The 25,100-nt window shown below is 42.9% G+C and overlaps 1 protein-coding gene across 1 annotated transcript; it reads right to left on the reverse strand.

Annotated features, from left to right (window-relative positions):
• Window positions 1-3,802: 3,802 nt before the first annotated feature.
• Window positions 3,803-4,809, reverse strand: LOC134357602 (thymosin beta-10). Its single transcript, XM_063069226.1, has 3 exons — window positions 4,726-4,809; window positions 4,137-4,247; window positions 3,803-4,037 (listed from the first exon to the last, which is right to left on the reverse strand). Exons 2-3 carry the CDS (start codon window positions 4,234-4,236, stop codon window positions 4,003-4,005), a joined length of 135 nt encoding a protein of 44 aa, XP_062925296.1. The 5' UTR covers window positions 4,237-4,247; window positions 4,726-4,809; the 3' UTR covers window positions 3,803-4,002.
• Window positions 4,810-25,100: the final 20,291 nt, after the last annotated feature.

Raw genomic sequence — 25,100 nt, forward strand, 5'->3', positions numbered from 1 at the left:
GAAAGCATCAAGTTGGATAAGTCACCGGGACTGGACAAGATGTACCAGGCTACTGTGGGAAGTGAGGGAGGAGATTGCTGAGACTCTGGCAATGATCTTTGCATCATCAATGAGGACGGGAGAGGTTCTGGAGGATTGGAGGGTTGCGGATGTTAGTCCCTTATTCAAGAAAGGGAGTAGGGATAGCCCAGGAAATTATAGACCAGTAAGTCTTACTTCAGTGGTTGATTAGTTGATGGAGAAGATCCTGAGAGGCAGGATTTATGAACATTTGGAGAGGCATAATACGATTAGGAATAGTCAGCATGGCTTTGTCAAAGGCAAGCCGTGCCTTACGAGCCTGATTGAATTTTTTGAGGATGTGACTAAACACATTGACGAAGGTAGAGCCATAGATGTGTTTATGAATTTTAGCAAGGCATTTGATAAGGTACCCCATGCAAGGCTTATTGAGAAAGTAAGGAGACATGGGATCCAAGGGGACATTGCTTTGCGGACCCAGAACTGGCTAGCCCACAGAAGGCAAAGTGTGGTTGTAGTCCAGTCATATTCTGCATGGAGGCCCAGTGGTATACCTCAGGGATCTGTTCTGGATTTGTGATTTTTATAAATGTTCTGGTTAACAACAGATGGTGCAATCCTGGTCATATTAGGATCAAGGAACGTGTTTGTAGCCTGGATATTTAACTTTTTGCTGTTGGACTCTGGCCATATTTCACCGAGATGCAACACTGGGCATCATGGGAGGTTGTTCCTACCTGTGGCCATCGAACTTTGCAGCTCCTCCCGTGAGGGTCAGACACCCTGAACCAATAGGCTGGTCCTGGACTTATTTCCATCTGGCATAGTTTGCATATTGTTGTTTGATTGTTTGTGGTTTTGTATTGCTATATTTATGCTCTATTCTTGGTTGGTGCAGCTGTAATGAAACCCAATTTCCCTTGGGATTAATAAAGTATGTCTATGTCTATGAGGAAGTGGAGGGATGGGTTAGTAATTTTGCTGATGACACAAAGTCTGGGGGTCTTGTGGATAGTGTGGAGGGCTGTCAGAGGTTACAGCGGGACATTGATAGGATGCAAAAATGGACTGAGAAGTGGTAGGTGGAGTTCAATCCAGATATGTGTGACGTGGTTCATTTTGGTAGGTCAAATATAATGGCAGAATATAGCATTGATGGTAAGGCTCTTGGCTGTGTGGAGGCTCAGAGGGATCTTGGGGTCTGAATCCATCGGACACTCAAAGCAGCTACACAGGTTGACTCTGTGGTTAAGAAGGCATATGGTGCATTGGTCTTCATCAATCATGGGATTGAGTTTAGGAGCCAAGATGTAATGTTCCAGCTATATAAGACCCTGGTCAGACCCCACTTGGAGAACTGTGCTCAGATCTGGTCGCCTCACTACAGGAAGGATGTGGAAACCATAGAAAAGGTGCAGAAGAGATTTACAAGGATGTTGCCTGGATTGGGCAGCATGCCTTATGAGAATAGGTTGAGTGAACTCATCCTTTTCTCCTTGGAGTGATGGAGGATGAGAGGTGACCTGATAGAGGTGTACAAGATAATGAGAAGCATGATCATGTGGAGAGTAGAGGCTTTTTTCCTGGGCTGAAATGGCTAGCATGAGAGGGCACAGTTTTAAGGTGCTTGGAAGTAGGTACAGAGGAGATGTCAGGGGTAAGTTTTTTACATGGAGAGTGGTGAGTGCGTGGAATGGGCTGCTGGTGGCAGCGGTGGAGGTGGAAACGATAGGGTCTTTTAAGAGACTCCTGGATGAGTACATGGAGCTTAGAAAAATAGTGGGCTATGTGTAAGCCTAGGTAGTTCTAAGGACGTGTTCAGAACAGCTTTGTGAGCCAAAGGACCTGTATTGTGCTGTATGTTTCTAAGATTGGTTAGACATGACCTACCATGCACAAAGCCATGCAGACTATCCCTAATCAGACCCTGTCTATCCAAATATTTGTATATCCTGTCCCCTGGAATTCTTTCTAGTAATTTACCCCATACTGACTTCAGGCTCACTGGACTATAATTTTTTGAATTATTCTTAGAGCCTTGCTTTGGAACATTAGCTATCCTTTAGTCCTACGGAGGGTTGTGTCTGGATGCATTTTAAGTATCTATATTTCCTGTATAGGTCAGAGGCATCTATTTGAATGTCTCAGACCTGGACTTCAACATCTCTCAGTTCATCTATGGTTGCTAGTTAAGGTACACTTGGATTGGTTCCTTTGGTATTAAGTCCCTAATACGCTTGCTGATGAAATGTGTGATCAAACAATGGGAGAACATATACAATAATAGGTAGGTACAAATGAATGCTGATGAACAGTTTTAGGGTCCAATTTCATAAATAATAATAATCAAGCAATAAATATGGAGAATATGAGATGAAGATTCCTTAAAAATGAGTTCACGGGTTGTGGAATCAGTTCAGTGTTGAGGTGAGTGAAGTTAGCCACTCTGGTTGAGGAGCCTGAGTGGGTACTACTTGTGTAGGCTTTTCCATTCAAGGGTGTTGGTGTTTCCATACCAGGCTGTGATGCAGCTAGTCAATATATTCTCCTCCACACCTATAGAAGTCTGTCAGTCTTAGATGATATGCCAAATCATTGCAAACTTTTAAGAAAGTGGGGACACTGCTGCACTTTTTTCGTAATGGCACTTACATGCTGAACCCAGAACAGATCTTCTGAAATGGTAACACCAAGGAATTTGAAGTTGCTGATCGCCTGATGAGAATTGATTTTCAGTTTCCTCCTCCTGAGGTCAATAATCAGCTCCTTGATCCTGCTGATACTGAGTGAGAGGCTGTTGTGGCACCACTCAGCCAGATTTTTGGTCTTCCTCCTGTGTGCTGATTCATCACCACCTTTGATTCTGCCAACACTGGTGTCATCAGCAAGTTTAAGTAAAGCATCGGAACTGTGCTTAGTCTCAGTCCCAAGAATAAAGCAAGTCGAGCGGGGGGCTAGCCCAAAGCTTTGTGGTGTCCCCGTGCTGATGGAGGTCACCCCACCCGTCAGCATTCCAAGCTCTGCACTTCCCATTCCTCCACGACCAACACATAACAATCACCACTTTCAATTATCCAGTCATTCATACAATTCTTCAAGTGAATCAGTTAACCACTGATAGAATAACTGCATATTGAACATTTGGTGCTGAAATGGTCTCTTCTGCATGGGGGGGGGGCAAGAGGAGTAATGAACACAAATGGGGTGACCACTGTAGAACATCTATCCACAACAGCTACAAATTCTCCATCCCATTCTGATTCACGAGTTTAATCTCACCTCTTCCTTCCCCACTTACCCCTACATACACACACAAGTAGGTGCACCATTGTCCATGTTCATTTTTGTTACCAATTGCTGTTTTATGGAGCAACAACTTTGATCTATACCCCAGTCACATAAATTCTTTTGTCAACCCTATTTCTCACTGCAAACCAGAATACTAGCTTCCCTTCACTCCTCCAGTTCTGAGGACACATCCTTGAGCCAAAACTGTTGTTTTCCTGTGACTCATACTGTGACCAACAGTGTTTCAGGTCTGGGATGGGACAGGGAAACCATTGCATGCAAAAGTAACATTCAATGCAAGCAATTCCTTTCATGAAAGACCCAAAATACATTTTAAAAAATGAAGTGACTTTTGTCAATTAATCCAAGCATGTACAAAAGCCAAGTTTCATCTTGTGTTATTTTATATTCCTGCATACTTGCAAGTTGCAAAATGTTTAAAATTATTTAATCTTGGATTATGGTTTAAAGTAAAGACAAGGCAACATTATGCACAAATTGATTTTTTATTAATTTTCTTCATAACACTGGAGAATTCACAGCCATGGTCCAAAAGGTCTCAGAACCAGCAGCGACGTGGTCAATGTTCTGGCCCTTCAGTAGTTAAGTTCACAGTAAGAATCAGGGATTTATTTCCGTAAGGAAAAGACCTGAAAGATTCCCTCCTCCGTGGACAAAGCATGATTCCAGAAACTAGCTGCTTTCCGCCTTCTTCTCCTGATCAATAGCTGGAAAACAGATAAAAGATCACATCAGAAAAACTTCAACCCAATTTAGGATAAGAAAGTAGGGAATACTAAGATGCAGTTAGCCTAACAACCCCTTACTCTCTTTTGTGGGAAGAGTGTTCTTCACTTCTGTGTCGGTTTTCTTCAACTTGCTCTTGTCAAAGGAAGCCACCTCCCTGAAGTCCGGTTTCTCTGCCATTTCAGTTCAATCTATCGAAGAACAGGGTTTTAAAAAGCAGTCAGTTCTACTACAATGAAGAGCGGACCCGGAGGGAAAACGTTCGCCATGCCGACTGCACACCGGCAACACTTAACGATGCATAAAGGAAAATTTCCTCTACTCCCCCCCCCACCCCTTCTACTACACAGACCTCCCCAAACCATGTGCAGTTCAAGTTCTCACAACACGAGCTGCAACCCCATTCAGTCCCGCTACACAATCACTCCCGTTTCCTCTCTCACCCATCCCGAGCCGGCAGCCCCCATCATTTTCCCCACGATAACCTCTTACCTCCCCCCGTCCCTATTCTCTCCCCCACCCGACCCACTCGCCCCTTACCGTCCACCCCCCACCAGAAGGGATAACGGGAAAATTGTGAATAGACCTCCTCATTTTCCCATGCCTCTCTTTTGTCGCCCTGCAGTCTATATGCGTTAATAAGTGGAAGCACCGGCACCCCCGCCTCACCTTCGCAGCCCACGCTTGCTCGTCCACCCTCTGCTCCGTTCCTCAAGCGCTACCACCACGAACAATAGCCGCGGCCGCCGCCTTGGCACCTTTATAGCGGCCACCGCCCAGCACCGCCCCCCCGCCACATGGCCCCGCCCCTCCTACGCTCTGATTGGATCGGAAGTTGAGGGTTTCAGCCTGATTGGTTGACACTGATGGAGACAAAGAACGAGCGAGCCCCCTGTTTGAGTGATGCTGTTGGCGGTGAAGCTTCAGGGTGGTCGGTGTGTAGTTTGGTGCATGAAAAGAGCCGCACCCTTGGGTGCCGGGTCTTTTGTGGCCTTACTCGGTGGCTCTGGTGAAACACAATGCGGCATCACCGATTTGCCCCCGTGCTTAGAGTGAATGGTGGGAGGAGCAGAATTGAGCGAGTCTGGCAGAAATTGATTACAGTATTACGATACGCTTAGAAAGGTTTCTTTTGTTCCTGTCTGGTCCTGATTTTTTTTTTGGTTTAGTTATCTTTTAGATTAACTAAATCGTGCTGAATCATCAGTGATCAGGAAAATATGTGACTTGTTTATAAAGGAAGATAATGTATTAAGCTGCCCGTGGTTAAGCTTAGAAATATTCAGTTGATCTTTGTACGACATAGGCTGCTATACATTATATTCTTGTTCAGAGAAAAAAGGTTTATATCTACCTACTAAATTCTTATCTACTTATTTCAAATACCTCCACTCTCAATCCATCTACGGTATTCAGACTGACTCTGGAATCAAGGAGAGTTTGCAGCCGCTCTAAGCAGGCTGAAGTGTGATTTTCAAGCCTCACCACAAGTGGTTTGGAGATGCTCCATGGGACGGGTGGAACGGTTGGGAGGCTGTGCGCTCTTTCCACTCTTTGAATATGGTTTCTGCGCATTGTTCTCGTAGATACTAAAGGGATCAACGCAAGGGATTCTGCAGATACTGGAAAGCCAGAGCAACTCACACAAAATTGCTGGAGGAAGTCAGCAGGTCAGGTAGCAGCTATGGGGAGTCGGCCTTTCGGGCCAAGACTCTTCATCAGGGCACCTTGAATTATATTAGGTGAAAAAATCAAACAATTGTGCAACACAAGAAAGAAACACAATTGGAGACGAGTCCATGGTAATGCGAGAGGTGTTCCATAGTGTTACGTCGCTGAGGTAGGATTAAAGTTGTGCAGTTCAAGGGAAGAGTTGACGGATACCAGTTTTCAAAGCAGAGCTGGTGGGAGGATTGAAGTGTTAAACACAAATACTATAAGCATATGGGTTAAGATTAATCGAATAATAAAGAACATCAGTACTGACTGTTAATTAAACATTTTACTGAGAGGGGGCATAATCGTGATAATGGAAGACTGTTATCATGGATCTTACCTTCTCAGGGTTTGGCAATTGGCGGAGGACTAATTGCCTTGTGGATGTTTAGTTAAGGCTTATCGTTGTACACACCACTAAAGGAATCACCTGTGAGACGGAGTTTGGACTCCAAACTGCACTGCAGGAGGACTGTGCCTACAGGGAAAGTCGAAAATGACCAAGTTTGGCTGGGTTTCCTTATCATTTAATTCTTCTTATCCCTAGTAGCATAATTTTAATCTGTACTTCACCCTTCCGAGGATGTATATTCTTCCTATATCCAATACATTTTTGTAGCTTTTGTCTGCAAGTTGGAAAATACACAAGAATCATTCACTGTGGTAACAGCATCTCCAAAGTATTGTAATGAATGGCATCAAAAGCACATAAGACTAATAAGAAAGAGCAATTAACTAAAAGTGGAGAGAAAGAGGAAGCTAGTTCTGAGTAGAAACAAATGTATATATGTATGGTACATCGGACTTTTGAATTTAATAATATTATGGGAGTTTATTCATATATATAGTAGGTCTGTCCATAAGTCAAGCATTCATAACCCAGGGACAGCATGCACATGGAAATAAGCAAGGTACTCTGAACATAATTAACTCTCTTTTAATTGAATAATAAAATAGATAAAGGGTTGTTCCAATATCATGTAGCAAATTACTTACTTTTAAAGGGACAAAGTTAATTAAAAATAAAATGGGAAAATACAAAGATGATCAGACTGAATTTAGTTATTTACACATTATATCATGCTCTAATACCCACTAATCACACAAAGCCACACGTTTACTATATACAATGCATAACCTATACTGTAGTCAAAACATGTGGCAGAGCATTCCATCGGTTCTCCTCTTAAATGCAGACTGGATTATGGTTTCAAATTTCTGGAACGAATAGTGTGTGTGTGTGTGTTTGTGTGCCCTTAACTCCTGGTGGAGTCGTTGGGGCGCCGTCATGACAAGCTTTTTGGTATGCTCATCATACGGCGTGTCTTGGGCATCTGAAACCTGACGGAGCCCATCCCTCTCCCAAAGTCAAATGTCCTCTTAGGTAAGTGGAGAAAGTAAGTCAAAGCACCATGCTTCGAAGAGCAGAGACGATCTCCAAGTATGCTGAACAACATTCATCCAGAACCAGGTATGAAGTTTCAGGAGTTAGTTAAGACATTTAGCACTGGGATGAGCAGGTGCTTCTTTATTAGAGGCTGTTAATACTGTAGAATCTACTACAGAAGGCTATAGAGACTAGATCAACAAAAATATTTAAGACGGTGATAGATTCCTAGACGCCAAATATTAAGGAGGATAGGGAGTGAGCAGGGATATGGTACTGAGGTAGAGAAGATACCACTGGGCACTGTTGGAGAGATGACCTTTGAGGGGGCAGCATGACCAGCTCTAAGCCTTGGTAGGAAATGTGGATTCAAGAAAGGAGGTAGTGAATCAGAGACTTGATAGTTAGGGATACAGACAGGCATCTTTGTGGCTGCAATTGAGACTCAAGGATGTGGTGTTGTCTTCGTGGTACCAGTCTGAGGGATGTCTCTGAGTAGGCACAGGACTTTCTGAGAGTGGAGGGTGAACAGCTGGAGGTCACGTTCCATGTTGGTCCCAGTGACATAGGCAGGAAAGGACGTGAGATCCTTCAAAGTCATTAGAGGGAGCTAGGAGGGTTTAAATTGGAGCTGCAGGGTGGTGGGTAGCATAGCTAAGATTAAGATGCCTGGTGACTTGGTAATTTAGATTTAGAATTAATTTGACCATGGAAGATAGAAGGTAATGGTGGAAGAGTGTTATCTGGCTGGAGGTCCATGACTAGTGGTGTTTCACTTGGATCATTGCTGGGATGTATTTGTTATAAATAGATATACTATTTTGATAGAAGTGTAGATGAGTGGATTAGTTAGTTTGCAGACAACAGAAAAATTGTTGGAATTGCGGACAATGAGGAAGGCTGCTAAAGGAAATGGAATGAGTTACTGATATAGGCAAAGAAATGGAAGATGGAGTTTAATCTGTGCATGTATAAGGTGTTGCACTTTGGAAGGCCAAGCATGACGATGGCAGGACCCCTAACTGCATTAATGTACTGAGGGATCCTGGCGTCCAAGTCCATAGCTCACTTTAGGATGGTAAAGAAGGTATATGACATGAGTATAAGACTAAGGATTCACATTGCAGCTACATAAAACCTTTGTTAGGCTGCACTTAGGGTATTGCGCACTAATCTGGTTGCCTCATCACAAGAAGGACAAGGAGCTTTGGAAAGTTCACAGGAGAGATTTACCAGGATGATGTCTGCATTAGAGGGGATGGGCTCCAGGGAGAGGCTGGGCAGGCTTAGACTGTTTTCCCTGGAGTGTCACGGGCTGCGGAGAGCACTGATAGAAATTTATAAAATTGTGAGAGCGGTGTGAGTGGTGTAGACAGGGTAGACTAGAGAGCAAGGTGAGAGAGGAAAAGTTCAAGGCAGATGTGCAGGGCAAGTTTTAAACAGAATGTGGTAGGTGACTGGAAGCAGAAATATTAGTGTTTAAGAGGTTGTAGACAGACATGAGAATTTGCAGGGAATGGAAGGATATGGATCATCTGCAGTCAGACGAGATTCAGTTTAACTTGGAATCATATTTGGCACAAACACCGTGTGAGAAAAGGCCTGTTTCTGTGCTGTGCTCTGCCATATTCAATGTTCTTTGTGCCATGATCATATTGAAAGGCAGAGGTGACACAGGCCAAATAACCTGCTCCTGGAGTTCTCTTCAGATTTGTGGAGCTGAGAAACTGGCCATTCAGTTCTCAGAGTTCACACCAAACATCAAGTGCCAATTCAAACTAATCCTACACTAATCCCTGCTTTTATTTGCCCTAACAGAAACAGCTGCACAATGTTGTATACTTCAGAATTATATCACAGACAACAGGATCCCTCCAGGTTTTTCTTCAACTATTTGCATCACTGATTATATTTGCATAAAACCAACTTAGTTAATCGGCACTAATGTCATTCAGAAAACATGCTTCCCGAACTTGTGCTGGTTGAATCATTAGTGAGGTGTTTGCCTTATATAGGTAGTATTCTTTGTAACTGATTACCAGTGCTAGTAATTTTGGTTTAGCAACAGTCCAAGAACCAATAGACACCCTTAAAAAGGAGATGATGAAGGATATCCCAAAGTAGGAACAAGGGAAAACTGGTCAGGAAGAATCTTCTTCTTCTTCTTGGGTCCTTAGTTCCCAGTGGAACACAGGCCATTGATAATCTCCCGTTTCCATCGTCCAAAGCCAAAGGTAAGGTTGGAGTTGATCAATGTTTCTGTAATCCATGGTATCCACTGTACAGGGGATTGTCCGATCCAGCTTCACAGAGCCCTGTTGTCCGGCCTCGCCCATTTCCACCTCTCACGGCGGGGACGTAGGGTTGGACTTGAGAGGGGGTTAGGAAGGATATGCAGGGAAAACCTTTGATCCCAGCTGTAACCCGCTGAAACGGTACCAGAGACTAATATTTATACTGCATTACTTATTCTCAAACATTATCATTATTCACAAAGAATCAGGGTTCAGCCAGAATTACTACACTCAAGTAGGATAACTCTTGAAATGGCCTGCTTCCATATCCTATGTTTCTGACGGATTAGTGAAGCTGCTTCTCCTCTACGAATGTTGCCAAACTTTGGCATTACTCCATCCTCATAGACTTGATGAGTATTCCCTTGACTTTAAACACTCATTTTCAGACAATCTTCTCCAGTCATAAAGGATTCCAAATAGAAGATCCGAGGAGATGATTACCTCTAGTGATGGTAAAACAGATTAAACTCTTGAAATTAAACAAAAGGATAGCAGAAATCTAAAATTCCTTTCTCCAAAAAGCTGTTGACACTGGATCAAATTAAGCTTTCATAGATCAATACATTTCTAATAGGTAACAGTTTTATGTGGGGTATGGAACAAAGCCAAGTGTATGGACCTGTGATGTTTGAATAGACTTCAGCAGCTCATATAACAATCACCCTTTCCCAACAAGTATCAAGAGCCCATGGACTTCTTAGAGATCATCTGCCCAGCTGCCTCCCTTTCTTTAGCCCACCAGCGTACTTCCAAATTCTTTAGTCTCAAATTCCCAGCAGTGAGCATGACCAATAGCTGTCCTGGTCCCGTGCATTCTCTCCGTTCCACAATGCCCCCCTCCCTCCCTGCTGTCAGGTAGAAGATCAAAACCCCAAAGACATGGTTTTATCCTGCTGTTATAAGGTTATTGGATGGACATCTTTTACTTTTACGTGGATTCTTAAACTCCCAATGTAACTCTTCATGGCTTTGTGCATTTTTGTCAGCCTGCACTGCATTTTCTCTGTAAATGTAACACTCTTCTGCATTATGTTATTGTTTTATCCCTTCTACTACCTCAATGTACTATTATGATGAAATGGTTGACATGGAAAATAAAGCTTTTCACTGTATCTCTGAACATATGACAATACATTAATAAATAATTTTACCAAAATCCCATGCAAGTAAATAATTGAGGAGGTTACATGGCACCTTGAGCCCGCAGCACCATTCAGTAAAATCATCCATAATCTGACTGTAACATGAACTCTGAATTTTCATTCATCTGCAGTATTCTTTCACCCACTTGATTATCAAGAATCTATCCACTTCTAACTCAAAATTATACAAAGCCAGCATACACTGTCGTTTATGGAGGAGAGTTTCAAAGAGTCATAGTTCTCTGACTGAGAAAAAGAATCAGCTTGCCTCTTTCCTAGGTAAAGGACACTTTATTTTTAAATGGCGAACCCTAGTTTCAGACTCACCCACAAGAGGGAATATCCTCTTCACATCCATCATGTCAGGTTTTTAATTGAAAATCAGAAAATCGCAAACATGAGAAATCTGAAAATGTTAGAAACACTTCAGGTAGCACCTGTGCAAAGATTGAAGACTCTTCATCAGAACTAGAAAAGTGACAGCAGAAAATTATTTTACCTCAAGGTTGGATAGATTTTGTATAGTAGGGGGATAAAGAGTTATGGGGAAAGACCGGTAGCTGGAGTTGAGTCCATGGCCAGATCAGGCATGATCTTATTGAACGGCAGAGCAGGCTCTACGGGCCAGATGGCCTACTCCTGCTCCTATCTCTTAGGTTCTTAAATTTTAAAGAATATAGGGAGCAATAGAACTGATAAAAAGAATCTCTGATAGGACTTCCTAGCTGAGGAATTCTTAATGGAGAAGAAAGAATGGATTAGGGAGGTGCAATGTGAATAGTTCCAATGAAATGATTAAAGGAGAAAGGGGAGAGGAAATTGTGTTGGGTAGTGGCATCTCATTGGAGTGGTGTAAATTGTGAAGCATGATTTGTGGAATGCTGGTAAGGTCGAAGGTCAGAATCATGGGAATTAGGAGAATGGAATGGAGGGTATGACCACAGTTGATCTAAGTATGGAAATCCAGAAGGCAGCATTTTCACTCCTTGCATCTAACTGACAGATATGTGGTCCCTGCAGCTGCTGGAGCAGAGATGCAGGATGATCGGATTGGGCCATCTGACCAAAGATACAGCTCCCCACCAGCTTACAAATGCTCAATTTGTTTACAGTGAGTGTTTGGGAGACTGGTGGAATGAATTTATCAGATACTCTCACATAGAGACTCGGCTCACAATTGCATTTCTGACTTTAGAACTGTTGTCAGGAAAAGAACCCTATTGTAACCTGGGAGGGTAGGACATCATCACGGTTGGTGGTATGAAACAAATACTGTGGTAACAAAGGACAGTATAGTATATGGTCCTTGTGGGAGAGTTTTAAATTGGAGTAGGCAAATTATGAAAGCATTCTGTCTGTCTGTCTAGGTACCATATCCGATGCGGACGTTGGTGACCATGGTTTTCCATATAGATCTATCCCTCGTTTTTTGGATGACTTCCATTTCCTCGATGTGTAGCCACCTGGCTCGGCTTTTGATGTACATAAGCCGAGGTCTTCCTCTAGGTTTGCTCCCCTCGATCATTTCAGAGAGTATGAGTTTTTCTAGTTCATCTTTCCACATCATGTGTCCTAGGAATCTGAGTTGTAATTCTCTTATTGTTGGTATGAGTGATCTAACTGCTTGGGGTCTTCTGAGAACTTCTTCATTTGATGTGTGTGTGGTCCATGATATTTTTAACATTCTCCTGTAGAACCATAATTCAGCTGCTTCTAGTCTCTTTTCCATTGCTGGGGAAATGGACCAGCATTCACTTCCATAAGTCAGGATAGAATAAATGTAGCACTGCAGTATTCTGTTTTTAGTGTACATGTTCATCTTTCTGTCTGTTAATGTGGTCTTCATTTTTGGAAAGCTTCTTTCGCCATTGCTATTCTGTATTTGATATCTGTGTCGCACCTACCATTACTTGTTATTAGGCTGCCAAGATATCTGAATTTGTTGACTTGTTTGATGTTTGGTTTCTGATCTTGACCACACATTGTGGGATGTTTGTCTTTCTGGAGGTGACCATGCTTTCTGTCTTCTTGGTGTTGATTGAGAGGCCTCTGCGATTACTTTCTGCTACCACTATAGTGAGTAGTTCTTGAAGTTTTGTTTCTGAGTCAGCTATTAGTACAATGTCACCAGCATATCTGATATTATTTATATTATGGCCTCCAACTGTGAATCCTTTGATGTCTTTGATGCTTCTCAAGATATTTTCACTATACAGGTTGAATAAATCTGGCAAAAAGACACAAACTTGCCTGACTCCTCTCATGATATTCACATACTCACTCACTTCTCCTTCTATTCTGATGGATGCTGTCTGGTCCCAGTATAAGTTTCTTAAGAAACGTATATCTTTCCCATCTATGTCAAGATCTTGAAGCATTTCCAGAAGAGCTTGGTGTCTGACAGTGTCTAGTTGATGAAACATAGGTAGATGTCTTTTTGTATCTGGATGGCTCGTTCACAGATCATCCGTAGCATTAGGTGGTATATAAGAAGAGTTAATTGGGAACACTTTTCTCTGGTAAGTCCACATCAGACATGTGGGTGGTGTTTAAAGATCAATTACACTGAGTACAGGAAAGGTATGTTCTTGTGAATTTAGTCAAGAAGAAAAAGGAAAAGTATATAAAGTCGCGGAAGTTAGGATCGAACAAAGCACATGAGGAGTATAAAGAAGGGAATTAGGAAAGCCAGGAGGGGCCATGAAAAGTCCTTGGCAAGTGGATTAAGGTGAATCCCAAGGCATTCTATACATACTTCAAGAGCAAGAGGATAACTAGGGAGAGGGTGGGACCACTCAGGATAAAGGGATAACATTTACTTGGATGCAGAGAATGTGAGTGAGGTACTTAATGAGCACTTTTCATCAGTATTTACCAAGGGAAAGGATATGGAGGACCAGGGGATCAGTGCAGAGTGTATAAGTATATTAGGGCATCTAGAAGTCATGGACGAGGAAGTGTTGGGCCTCCTAATGATGTCCCCAGAGCCAGATAGGATTTACCTCAGGTTATTAAAGGAGGCAACAGATGAGATTGCTGGGGACTTGATCAGTATCTTCATGTCCTCCCTAACCACAGGCAAGGTCCCAGAGGACTCGCAAGTGGCTAATGTTGTACCGCTATTTAAGAAGGGAACAAGGGAAAGTTTTGGGAACTATAGACCAGTGAATCTCATGTCAGTTGTAAGGAAATTGCTGGAATATATGAGTACCTGGAAACCCACGGCCTAATTAGGGAGAGCTAGCATGGCTTTGTATGGGGCAGGTCGTGTCTTATCAACTTGATTGAGTTTTTTGACAAGGTGATGAGTGTAGGGCAGTGGATGTTGTCTACATAGATTTTAACGAGACACTTGACAAAGTCCTTCATGGGAGGCTAATCCAGCAGATTAAGATGCATGGGGTCTGTGGCAAATTGGCTGTTTGGATTCAGAACTGGCTTGAGCATAGATGACAGAGGGTAGTTGTTGAAGGGACTTATTTGAGCTGGTGGTCTGTAATTAGTGGAGTTCTGCAGGGATCTATGCTGGGACCTCTGCTGTTTGTGATGTATATAAGTGACCTGGATAAAAATGTAGATGGGTGGGTTAGTACATTTACAGAAGATACCGAGATTGGTGGAGTTGTGGATGGTGTAGATGACAGGCGAAGAATACAGTGTGATATAGATCAGTTACTGATGTGGGCAGAGAAATGGCAGATGGAGTCTAACACAGATAAATGTGAGGCAGTGCACTGATCTTCAACAGTGTTGCTGAGCAGAGAGAGAGAACAAAGAACATAGAAATCTACAGCACATTACAGGCCCTTCGGCCCACAATGTTGTGCCGACCATGTAACCTACTCTGGAAATGGCCTAGAATTTTCCTACGGCATAGCCCTCTATTTTTCTAAGCTCCTATTGTATCCACTTCCACCACCACCGCCGGCAGTGCATTCCACGCACTCACCACTCTCTGTGTGAAAAACTTACCCCCTGGCATCCCCTCGGTATCTATTTCCAAGCACCTCAAAACTATGCCCCCTCCTGTTAGCCATTTCAGCCCTGGGGAAAAGCCTCTGGCTATCCACACGATCAATGCCTCTCATCATCTTGTACACCTCTATCAAGTCACCTCTCACCCTCTGTCGCTCCAAGGAGAAAAGGACAAGTTCACTCAACCTATTCTCATAAGGCACGCTCCCCAATCCAGGCAACATCCTTGTAAATCTCCTCTGCACTCTCTGTGCAGGAAGATGGAGGGATATGGACATTGTGTAGGTAGGAGAGAATAGTGTTTGGGTGTTTTTGATTTGCTTTTTAGCTGATTCAGCGCAACATTGTGGGCTGACTTGGCCTGCTCCTGTGCTGTATTGTTCTATGTTCTATGTTCTGGGTTTCTTGCCATACACAGAGGAATATTCCACTTCTTTAGTAATGAGGATGTGTAAATATGTATATGTTGTTTGTATATTCTATTTAATGTAGGTACAGTACTTCTGTTTATTTTGTAATATCATTGTAACTACATTGTGGGTGCATCATATTCTAATGCACGTGTAGTCTTAAGTTAACCTTGTTGGTAATTAAAAATGTCATGTTCCAGTGCCAAACCAAAAGGAGCCCTTCACCCTCAGTATGATAGGGAGAGGGAGAAAGTAAAAAAAGGCAGGATTCACATTAGACGGGAATAAGTACAGAGTTATTACTGTGCTTTCTGGTTGATATCTTTTTGTAAACATTGGCAGTTTTCTTTTCACTATTTTTGCTAATTTCTGTGAGTTTGATTTTTCACACACCTAATAAACACCCTTGCACTAAAGTGTTAAGTGACTCCAGACATTTTTCCTTTGGTCATAACCCAGGTATCCAACACACTGACTTCAGGAAGGGATGGTAGAATATATGCTTCTATTTACATCAACGGACGAGGGGTTTGAGAGTTTCAAGTTCCTAGGAGTGAACATAACCAGCAGCCTGTCCTTGTCCAACCATAAGAACATAAGAAATAGGAGCAGGAGTCGGCCATCTGGCCCGTCAAGCCTGCTCCGCCATTCAATAAGATCATGGCTGACCTGGCCATGGACTCTTCTCCACCTACCTGCCTTTTCCCTATAACCCACAATTCTCCCACTGTGCAAAAATCCATCCAACCTTGTCTTAAATATATTTACTGAGGTAGCCTCCATGCAGACACCTTAGCCAAGAAAGCGCACCAATAGTTTTACTTCCTCAGGAGCCTGAAGAAGTTTGTCATGTCTGTGTTGACCCTCACCAATGTTTATAGATGCGCCATAGAAAGTATCCGATCTAGATGCATCGTGGTTTGGTTTGGCAAGTGCTCTGGCCAAAACTGCGAGAAACCTCTCATCACATCATGGAAATCAGCCTCCGCACTTCAGGGACTGTCTACGTTCCCCTCTGCCTCAGTAAAGCAGCCAACAAAATGAAACACCACACTCGTCCCGATCATTCTCCCATTCCCTCACTCTCATCAGACTGGAGACACAAAAGCTGACAGATTCAACCCTGCTGTTATAGGACTATTGAATGGTTCCCTTGTACCGTGCAACATGGGATTGTGACTTCACAACCTACCGCATCATGGCTTTGCACTTTATTGTCTCCCTGAACTTCACTTTGTCTGAACTCTAACACTTAAATTCTGCATTCTGCTTTTGCTTTTCACTGCTACTAACTCAACATACTGAGGTGACAGAATAGTCTATTTGGACAACACACAAAACAGTTTTATTCACTGTCTAGGTGACAAGAATTAACTAATTTACCTGTTTAATGTCTGCAAAGTGCTAGAACCAGGAAGCTGCTTGGGGCTGAAGAGTAAAATGGAATGGGTGACCCAATGTCATCCAAAAATATGGACAGAAGAAGAAGAAGGAACATGAATAGCTGGGCCCAGGTTAAAAAGCAGAACCACATAGGTGATCATTTTTGACAACCTGAGCCAGATATGAACTGGCATGGGAAAAATAAGATCAAAGAATACAATGTGTGGTTGAAAGAATTTTGTAGGAAAATAGGTTTTAAATTATTGGGCAATGGCTCCAGTACTGCAGAAAAAGACTTCACTTGAATCTGGCTGGGATTGGTGTTCTCACAAATGTGATTAGTAAGGTTGTAGTGAAAGCTTTCATACAAATAGTCAGGAGTGGGAGAGGGGAATGGGCCATGTACAGAAATATAACAGTATGTTAACAATTAGGGTCAGAGAAATGTAGGAGAGTGGTCCAGTCTGTCCTTTATCTTTCTGAGTATCCACTTTTGATCAACTCTGTAGTCCCTCGCCAGGACTGCTTGTCTGGGAGTGAAACATCGAACCTCCTTGTTTGAGGAGCATTTAATGTGTCTCAGCTGTTTGTCCTGTAACCCGCGCAAGGCAGAAGGTCCCGATGGAGTATCTGGTAAGGCTCTGAAAACCTGTGCCAACCAACTAGTGGGAGTATTCAAGGCATCTTCAACCTCTCACTGCTATGGGCAGAAGTTCCCACTTGCTTCAAAAAGGCAACAATCATACCAGTGCCTAAGAAGAATAATGTGAGCTACCTTAATGACTATCGCCCGGTAGCACTCACATCGACAGTGATGAAATGCTTTGAGAGGTTGGTCATGACTAGACTGAACTCCTGCCTCAGCAAGGACCTGGACCCATTGCAATTTGCCTATCGCCACAATAGGTCAACGGCAGACACAATCTCAATGGCTCTCCACACGGCTTTAGACCACTTGGGCAACACAATCACCTACGTCAGGATGCTGTTCATTGACTATAGCTCGGCATTTAATATCATCATTCCCACAATCCTGATTGAGAAGTTGCAGAACCTGGGCCCCTGTATCTCCCTCTACAATTGGATCCTCCACTTCCTAACCGGAAGACCACAGTCTGTGAGGATTGGTGATAACATATCCTCCTCGCTGACAATCAACACTGGCACACCTCAGGGGTGTGTGCTTAGCCCACTGCTCTACTCTCTATATACACATGACTGTGTGGCCAGGCATAGCTCAAATACCATATGTAAATTTGCTGACGATACATCCATTGTTGGTAGAATCTCAGGGGAGGACGTACCGGAGTGAGATATGCCAACTAGTGGAGTGGTGTCACAGCAACAACCTGGCACTCAATGTCAGTAAGACGAAAGAGCTGATTGTGGACTTCAGGAAGGGTAAGACGAAGGAACACATACCAATCCTCATAGAGGGATCAGAAGTGGAGAGAGTGAGCAGCTTCAAGTTCTCTGAGTGTCAAGATCTCTGAGGATCTAATCTGGTCCCAATATATCGATGTAGTTGTAAATAAGGCAAGACGGTGGCTATACTGTACTTTATTAGGAGTCTGAAGAGATTTGGCATGAAAACAAATACACTCAATAACTTCTACAGTTGTACCATGGAGAGCATTCTGACAGGCTACATCACCGTCTGGTATGGAGGGGCTACTGCACGGAACCGAAAGAAGCTGCAGAAGGTTGTAAATCTAGTCAGCTCCATCTTGGGCACTAGCCTACAAAGTACCCAGGACACCTTTAGGGAGTGGCGTCTCAGAAAGACAGCGTCCATTATTAAGGACCTCCAGCACCTAGGGCATGCCCTTTTCTCACTGTTACCATCAGGTAGGAGGTACAGAAGCCTGAAGGCACACACTCAGCGATTCAGGAACAGCTTCTTCCACTCTGCCATCCGATTCCTAAATGGACATTGAAGCGTTGGACACTACCTCACCTTTTCTAATATACAGTATTTCTGTTTTTGCACATGCTTTAAAATTTATTCAATATACGTAATTGGTTTACTTGTTTATTTATTTTTATGTTTAATTTTTTTTTTCGCTCTCTGCTAGATTATGTATCACATTGAACTGCTGCTGCTAAGTTAACAAATTTCACGTCACATGCCGATGCTAATAAACCTGATTCTGATTCAGAGATTGGGTTTGAGGGTTTGAGTGCAAGAGACAACCCAGGAACAGAATAGCCAGTGAGTTGTTGGCTGTGGAGTGTGCTGCAGTGTGATATGCAAGGAGGAAACTGGCGAACTTCTGATTCACTGTTGGTGATTGCTTTCTGTGTGTTCTTCAGACTCTGGAGAAACCTTTCCACCAGCCCATCTGTAGCTGGGTGGTACACTGCAGATGTAATACGTCTTATTCCATTCATATTCAGGGATGGCAGTAACTGTTCCACAACAAACTGTGGTCCATTGTCATTGACTAAATGTTCTCGAACACCTGTCCTTGAGAAGAGGCTTCTCAACACATCAACAGTGTGCAAAGCTGTAGTGGAGGCTGTTGTACAAAGTTCAAAGTAACTTTATTATCAAAGCACATATATGCCACCACATACAAACCTGGAATTCAAATTTTTGTAGTACGCTCAATAAATTCATAATAGAATAATAACCATAATAAAATCAATGAAACACCGCACCAACTTGGAAGTTCATCCAAAGTGCAAAAGACAATAAAATGGGCAAATATAAAAAGAAAGAAATAATAATAATAAATAAATAAACAGTAAATATTGAGAACATGAGATGAAGAGCCTTGAAATTGAGACCATATGTTGTAGGAACAGTTCAATGATGGGGCAAGTGGTTGAGTGACGTTATCTCCTTTGGTTCAAGAGCCTGATGGCTGAGCAATAATAACTGTTCCTGAACCTGGAGGTGTGAGTCCTGTACCTCCTTCCTGAAGGCAGCAATGAGGAGACAGCATGACTTGGATGGTGGGTGTCCCTGATAATGGATGCGGCTTTCCTGAAACAACACTTCGTGTAGATGTGCTCAATGGTGGGTAGGGCTTTACCCGTGATTGACTGGGCCGTATCCACTACTTTTTTGTAAGATTTTACATTCAAGGGCATTGGTGTTTCTATACCAGGCTGTGATGCAGCCAGTCAATATACTATCCGCACATACCTATAGAAGTTTTTCAAAGATTTAAACTTCATGAGGAATCTTCGCAAACTCCTAAGGGAGTATTGGGAACACTTCTGGCCATTTCCATTACTACCACTAAATTCACTGCAGCAAAAAATGTGTGCCTATGAATGGTCCAGCAAAATCCGCATGAATCCTCTGCCAGGGCAATGCAGGCCATTCCCAGGGATGGAGAGGTGTTGCTCCTGGCATCTTCTGGACATGTTGCCATCCCTTATACATGGCAAGCTGCTTGACCTGCTGATCTATCCCAGGCCACCAGACAGAGCTTTGAGCCAACACTTTCATCTCAGCCTCACTCCTCCACACTTTAGCTCTCGCTTGGATGGTACATCAACTCTCAGTTCCCACATAAGGCAACCTCCGTCAAGGGCAAGTTCATCCCAGTGCTGGTAAAATGGGGGATCTGGAGCTTCTGCTGCACATTCCAACCATTTTGGATTGCCATGTGGACCTGAGACGGTGTGGGGTCTTTTCTGGCTTCCCTTTGGATCATCTCTGCCATCATAGGGAGATTTCCAGTTTGTATTAAGGAGAATACTGTACGTCAAAAGGAGTGTCCTCTTTTGTAAATTTTTCAGGGATTTCCTTTTCCAAGAGTAAGCAGCAGGACAATCCATCTGCATTCCCAAGATTAGTTGTCCTCTTGAATTTGACCTTGTAAACATGATCAAGAAACAGAGTCCATCTCTGTTCGTGGAGCAACCTTCTGCAAATGGACACTAATGGCTGACGATCAGTAATGAGGGTAAAACTGTTCCCATGCAGGTATTGGCTCAAAGGTTTTACACCCGAAACCAGACTCAAGGCCTCTCTGTCAACTTGTGTGTAATTTTTCTCAGCAGTGGTAAGGGAACGTGATGCAAAGCTCATGAGGTGTTTACTTTCATCTCTTATAACGTGACATGACTGCACTATACCATAAGGGAAACTTCCTTGGACAATGTGAATCATAATGTACAGTGTCTGATGTCACCATTTCCTTTGCCTTTTGGAAAGCTGCCTCACACTGCTTGTCTATTGTCACTTCTTCATGATCTTTACTGGTAGACTAGAACTAGGGGAGATAGTACAAGATTCAATGAGGAGAAACTGCTTTTCCCAGAGAGTGGTGAATCTGTGGAATTCTCTGTCAATGAAGTAGTGGAGGCTATCTCAGTAAATATATTTAAGACAATGTTGGATAGATTTTTGCATAGTAGGGGAATTAAGGGATTTGGGGAAAAGGCAGGTAGGTGGAGATGAGTCCATGGCCAGATCAGCCATGATCTTATTGAATGACAGAGATGGCCTACTCCTGCTCCTATTTCTTATGTTCTGATGACACTTTACTTCTGGGTAGATGAACAAACTGGATATGCTGAAAATCTGAAACCATTCTGAAGGTGAGACCGCTTCAAGGAGAAAGAAACACTTTTCCTTCATTGTGTGTAAAGCAACTTTCTTTCTCTTTCCACAGATGCCGACTTACCAACCAACTGTTTCCAGTAGTTTCCATTTTTGTAATTTTCTTAAAGAAATAAACAAAGTGCAAATGGAGCAGTGTGGTGCTGATATTAAAGAACGGAATGAAAGCAGGAAACAAGAAGTATCTTTGCTCAGAATATCAAGTATTAGAATCATTTTGCGTGGAGCTAAGAAACTGCAAGAGGCAGAAAGCAGTGTTAGGATTTGCTGAATAGTATGGACAATGTATAATATTGTATAAATCATGAGATAACACTTGAACGTGATAAGGAATATTAAAAACAAAAGAAGGATGAATTAATCGGAGTGTACAAGATGATCTAGATCAGCAACTTGAGGACCTAAAGAGGGTAATGGACAATTTTGGATCTAGTATTGTTGAACGAGTACAAGTTAATTAATGATCTGCAGGTTAAGAGTCTTTCAGGCAACTGTGGCAATAATTTGTATAAAAATGAAAAGTAACTTAAGTCAATGCAATTACAGATGCAATTACACTTCCGCTAATGCCCCACCTCCCCCTCGTACCCCATCCATTATTTATTTATACATACACATTCTTTCTCTCTCTCTCCTTTTTCTCCCTCTGTTCCTCTGACTTTACCCCTTGCCCATCCTCTGGTTTTTCCCCCCCACCCCCTTTTCCTTCTCCCTGGGCCTCCCGTCCCATGATCCTCTCATATCCCTTTTGCCAATCACCTGTCCAGCTCTTGGCTCCATCCCTCCCCCTCCTGTCTTCTCCTATCATTTTGGATCTCCCCCTCCCCCTCGCACTTTCAAATCTCTTACTAGCTCTTCCTTCAGTTAGTCCTGACGAAGGGTCTCAGCCTGAAACGTCGACTGTACCTCTTCCGAGATGCTGCCTGGCCTGCTGCGTTCACCAGCAACATTGATATGTGCTGCTTAAGTCAATGCAAACCTGAAATCTTGAAGTTGAAACAAAGCAAACTACAAATGCATGAGTTGGTTCTATTGGGAAACTACATTCAGATGGATGACAGTAAACATCCAATGGATAACTTTTAAATAATTAATACATAATTAAGAAGTATTACAGACTCAAAGTCAAAATAGTTCCAAATGGAAATCCACCTGTGTTTATCATCAAGGAAAAAGTGCATAATATTCCTTTTAAAAAACAATCTGATTGGGAAAATTTGAGAGTTCAGTAAAGAAGGAAGAAAGCATCAACAAGAGGAAATAGAATACAACTGGTTTGGAACAAATGTAGAGCAGCCCCTGCGGTGTGGTGTTGTGAAGGTGGGCACTCGCTGGACGCCGAATGGCAGTAACTGGATAAGCAAGTCTTAGGTTAGGCCTACCCCTGGCTTCCCACAGGGTGGTGCGGAGGACAAAAAGAGCCCTTATTGGGAGAGGAACGACCATTCCCCAAAACAGCCTCCTTTTCTGGGTTCCCTTGGCAATACTCTCCTCATTGCATAGGAACATCACTTACCTGCTCCTCTAGGACCCCAGTTTTGAGCAATGCCAAAAACTTTTCCTTATGGGTCACGCAGAATCCCTCACTCCCCATCTGCTTATCCAACTTCCGTATCTGGTTATACACACCTTCTACATACACCAAGCCCTGTAACAATTGAATGGTGTTCCTTATAAGACTACCTACTGCTGGTCCTATCATTTTAAATGGGAATCCACTGCTGTAACCAGATGCCCTATCATGCCACCTTCTGGTGAGCTATCACTCCCTCTGTATAATTCTGTAATAAGAACCCATTGGCAAGAGACTTTAGTGACTCCCTCTACTGTGTTCCATTGCACTTGGGGTTCCTGAATCTGCCATTCAATCCCATAATGATGCATTATGCTCGGGGAAGCAAGCTGCATTCTCAGTGCATTATTGATCGTGTGTTGGGCTCTCTAAAGCGCCCAACTCTCTTTTAGTTAGGCTCACTCCAGTGCCCTTAAACAACCACGTGGCCAGAGACACTCCAGGCTTCTGGCTGTACCTATCCCCTAAACTTGCAAATTGCTTAGCAGAGTACTCCCTGATCTCTGTGTCTCGATCACCTATGTGTGCCATCACCTACACATTCCCGATCCTCCTCTCCCTGCAGGGAGGAAGAAGCCGTGGGCTGCTGCCCCCTAATGGTGGGTGTGGGAACGTGTGATCTCTGGCCTGGCCCATACAGTTTCGGGTATGCAGGGGAGAGGACGATCATTTCGAGGAATAAACCTGGGAGTACCCTGTCTCCATCATTTTTATCATCCAGCCAGACATTCCCATCCCCTATCCCCACAGTGGGATCATCACCCTGCTGCATTAAAGCTGGAACCTTAACAGGATCCAGTTGCCAATTATCCCACTGGGCAGGCTCTAATTGCTGCACCTTCATTAGCCAACACTATGTCTGTGTTCTTATCTTTGAAGTTTGCAGCCTGGGTGGGTCTAGGCCAACAACAGCGCTTCTCTCATAATGGAACAGTGCTGATTTAGCTCTTCCACTTAAGTCTGAAGACTGATGGTCATCTTACGCTGGTGCCTTATGATGGCTGCAAACAGCCAGAAAGTATCCCACCAGCTGTCCTTTCTCCTGGGAAACCCCAGTGTTTTAAGTATGGAAGCAATGTGGTGTTGAATTTCAACCCCGGAGAAACCTAACTGGTCTGACCAATCTACAGGCAACCCCTATCCGATCAGTAGATTGGCGAGACTCCCAAACCCCATACTGTTATTGGTCCACCCCGGGACTTGGCATTGCTCGTATGGGGGGGGGGTCCTCTTTCTTAATAACCTTCTGAAGTTATGCATTTTCTGTTCAAACAACAAACCTGCCAACACAGCGCCAAATGTATTGTGGAAGCAGGTTCACGGTTTGGTGAGTGAGACAGAAAATATTGACTATGGTAAGTACATTAATAATTTATTCACTAACAGTAAAAAATTTGACCTTTGAACATTTAAGTTCCCCAAGGTTACGCAAAATACAAAACTAAATATTCAATGAACAGATGGTTAAATTAGTTAAGAGCACGTGTGGAGCATACTTTCTCAAAGTTCTGTGTCGCATGCCCTGGAGACAAAGGGAAAGAGAGGGAAAACCTCTCGCACATATTACTGTTTTACCCCCCTCCTCCAAGGTGCTTGAAACCAGACACTAGGTGCCATGGCGCACAGGCCAACCAATGGGAAGAGCAGATGCAGTTTTTTAAACTCACCAGTCAAGAACTGACATGGCAGAAACAGCTTTCAACTGGCAAATAAGCCACACCTCCACACTACAGGATAGCTAATGGAAACTGAGGAAATTATACCAAAGAATAAAGAAATAGAAGAGAAATCAAACATATTTTCATGTGTGTCATTGTGAAAGAAGACATGCAAAAAAGATCTGGAGACAATGGAGAACTATAGATCAAGAGCGAGTCAGGAACTCAGTGAAATTAGCACGAGTAAATATACACCCTATGGCCAGTTCATTAGGTCCAGGGGTGTACCTAATAAAGTGATGCAGGAGTGAAAACAAGTGTGGTCTTCTGCTGCTAGCCCATCCATTTCAAGGTTGGACATGTTGTGCATTCAGAGATGCTCTTCTGCACACCACTGTTATAATGCATGGTTACTCCCATCTTCCTCTCAGCTTGAACCAGTTGGGCCATTCTCCTCTATCGTCTGGAAACTAATGCTAACTGAATGGGGAAGAGAGATAATAGACAACTACGATGTCTACAGTAGTCTATAATTAAGGAATTGGAAAAAGTTCACTTGGAAAATAAAAATAGAAATCATACCTTCATTACCTTTTTTTTCATTCGCGTTTTTTGGTTATTTGTTCAGGGAGTGGATCGACTAAGTTCTATTCTGCTAATTTCAATGATACACGGACAGATAAATACACATGGCTAAGGACAAAGTAAAATTAATTTCTTTTAATGTTAATGGGCTGTTAAATCCAATCAAATGCAGTAAAATTCTATCAAAAATGAAGAAAGAACAAGCCCATGTAGTATATTTACTGGAAATTCACTTAAGTGATAATGAGCATGGAAAACTAAAGAGAATGGGCTTCATTAATTTATTTTTCTCCTCATATAAATCAAGACATAGGAGAGGAGTTGCTATTCTCATCTCAA

This window comes from Mobula hypostoma, chromosome 16 (genome assembly GCF_963921235.1).
Source record: "Mobula hypostoma chromosome 16, sMobHyp1.1, whole genome shotgun sequence".
NCBI lineage: Eukaryota > Metazoa > Chordata > Chondrichthyes > Myliobatiformes > Myliobatidae > Mobula > Mobula hypostoma.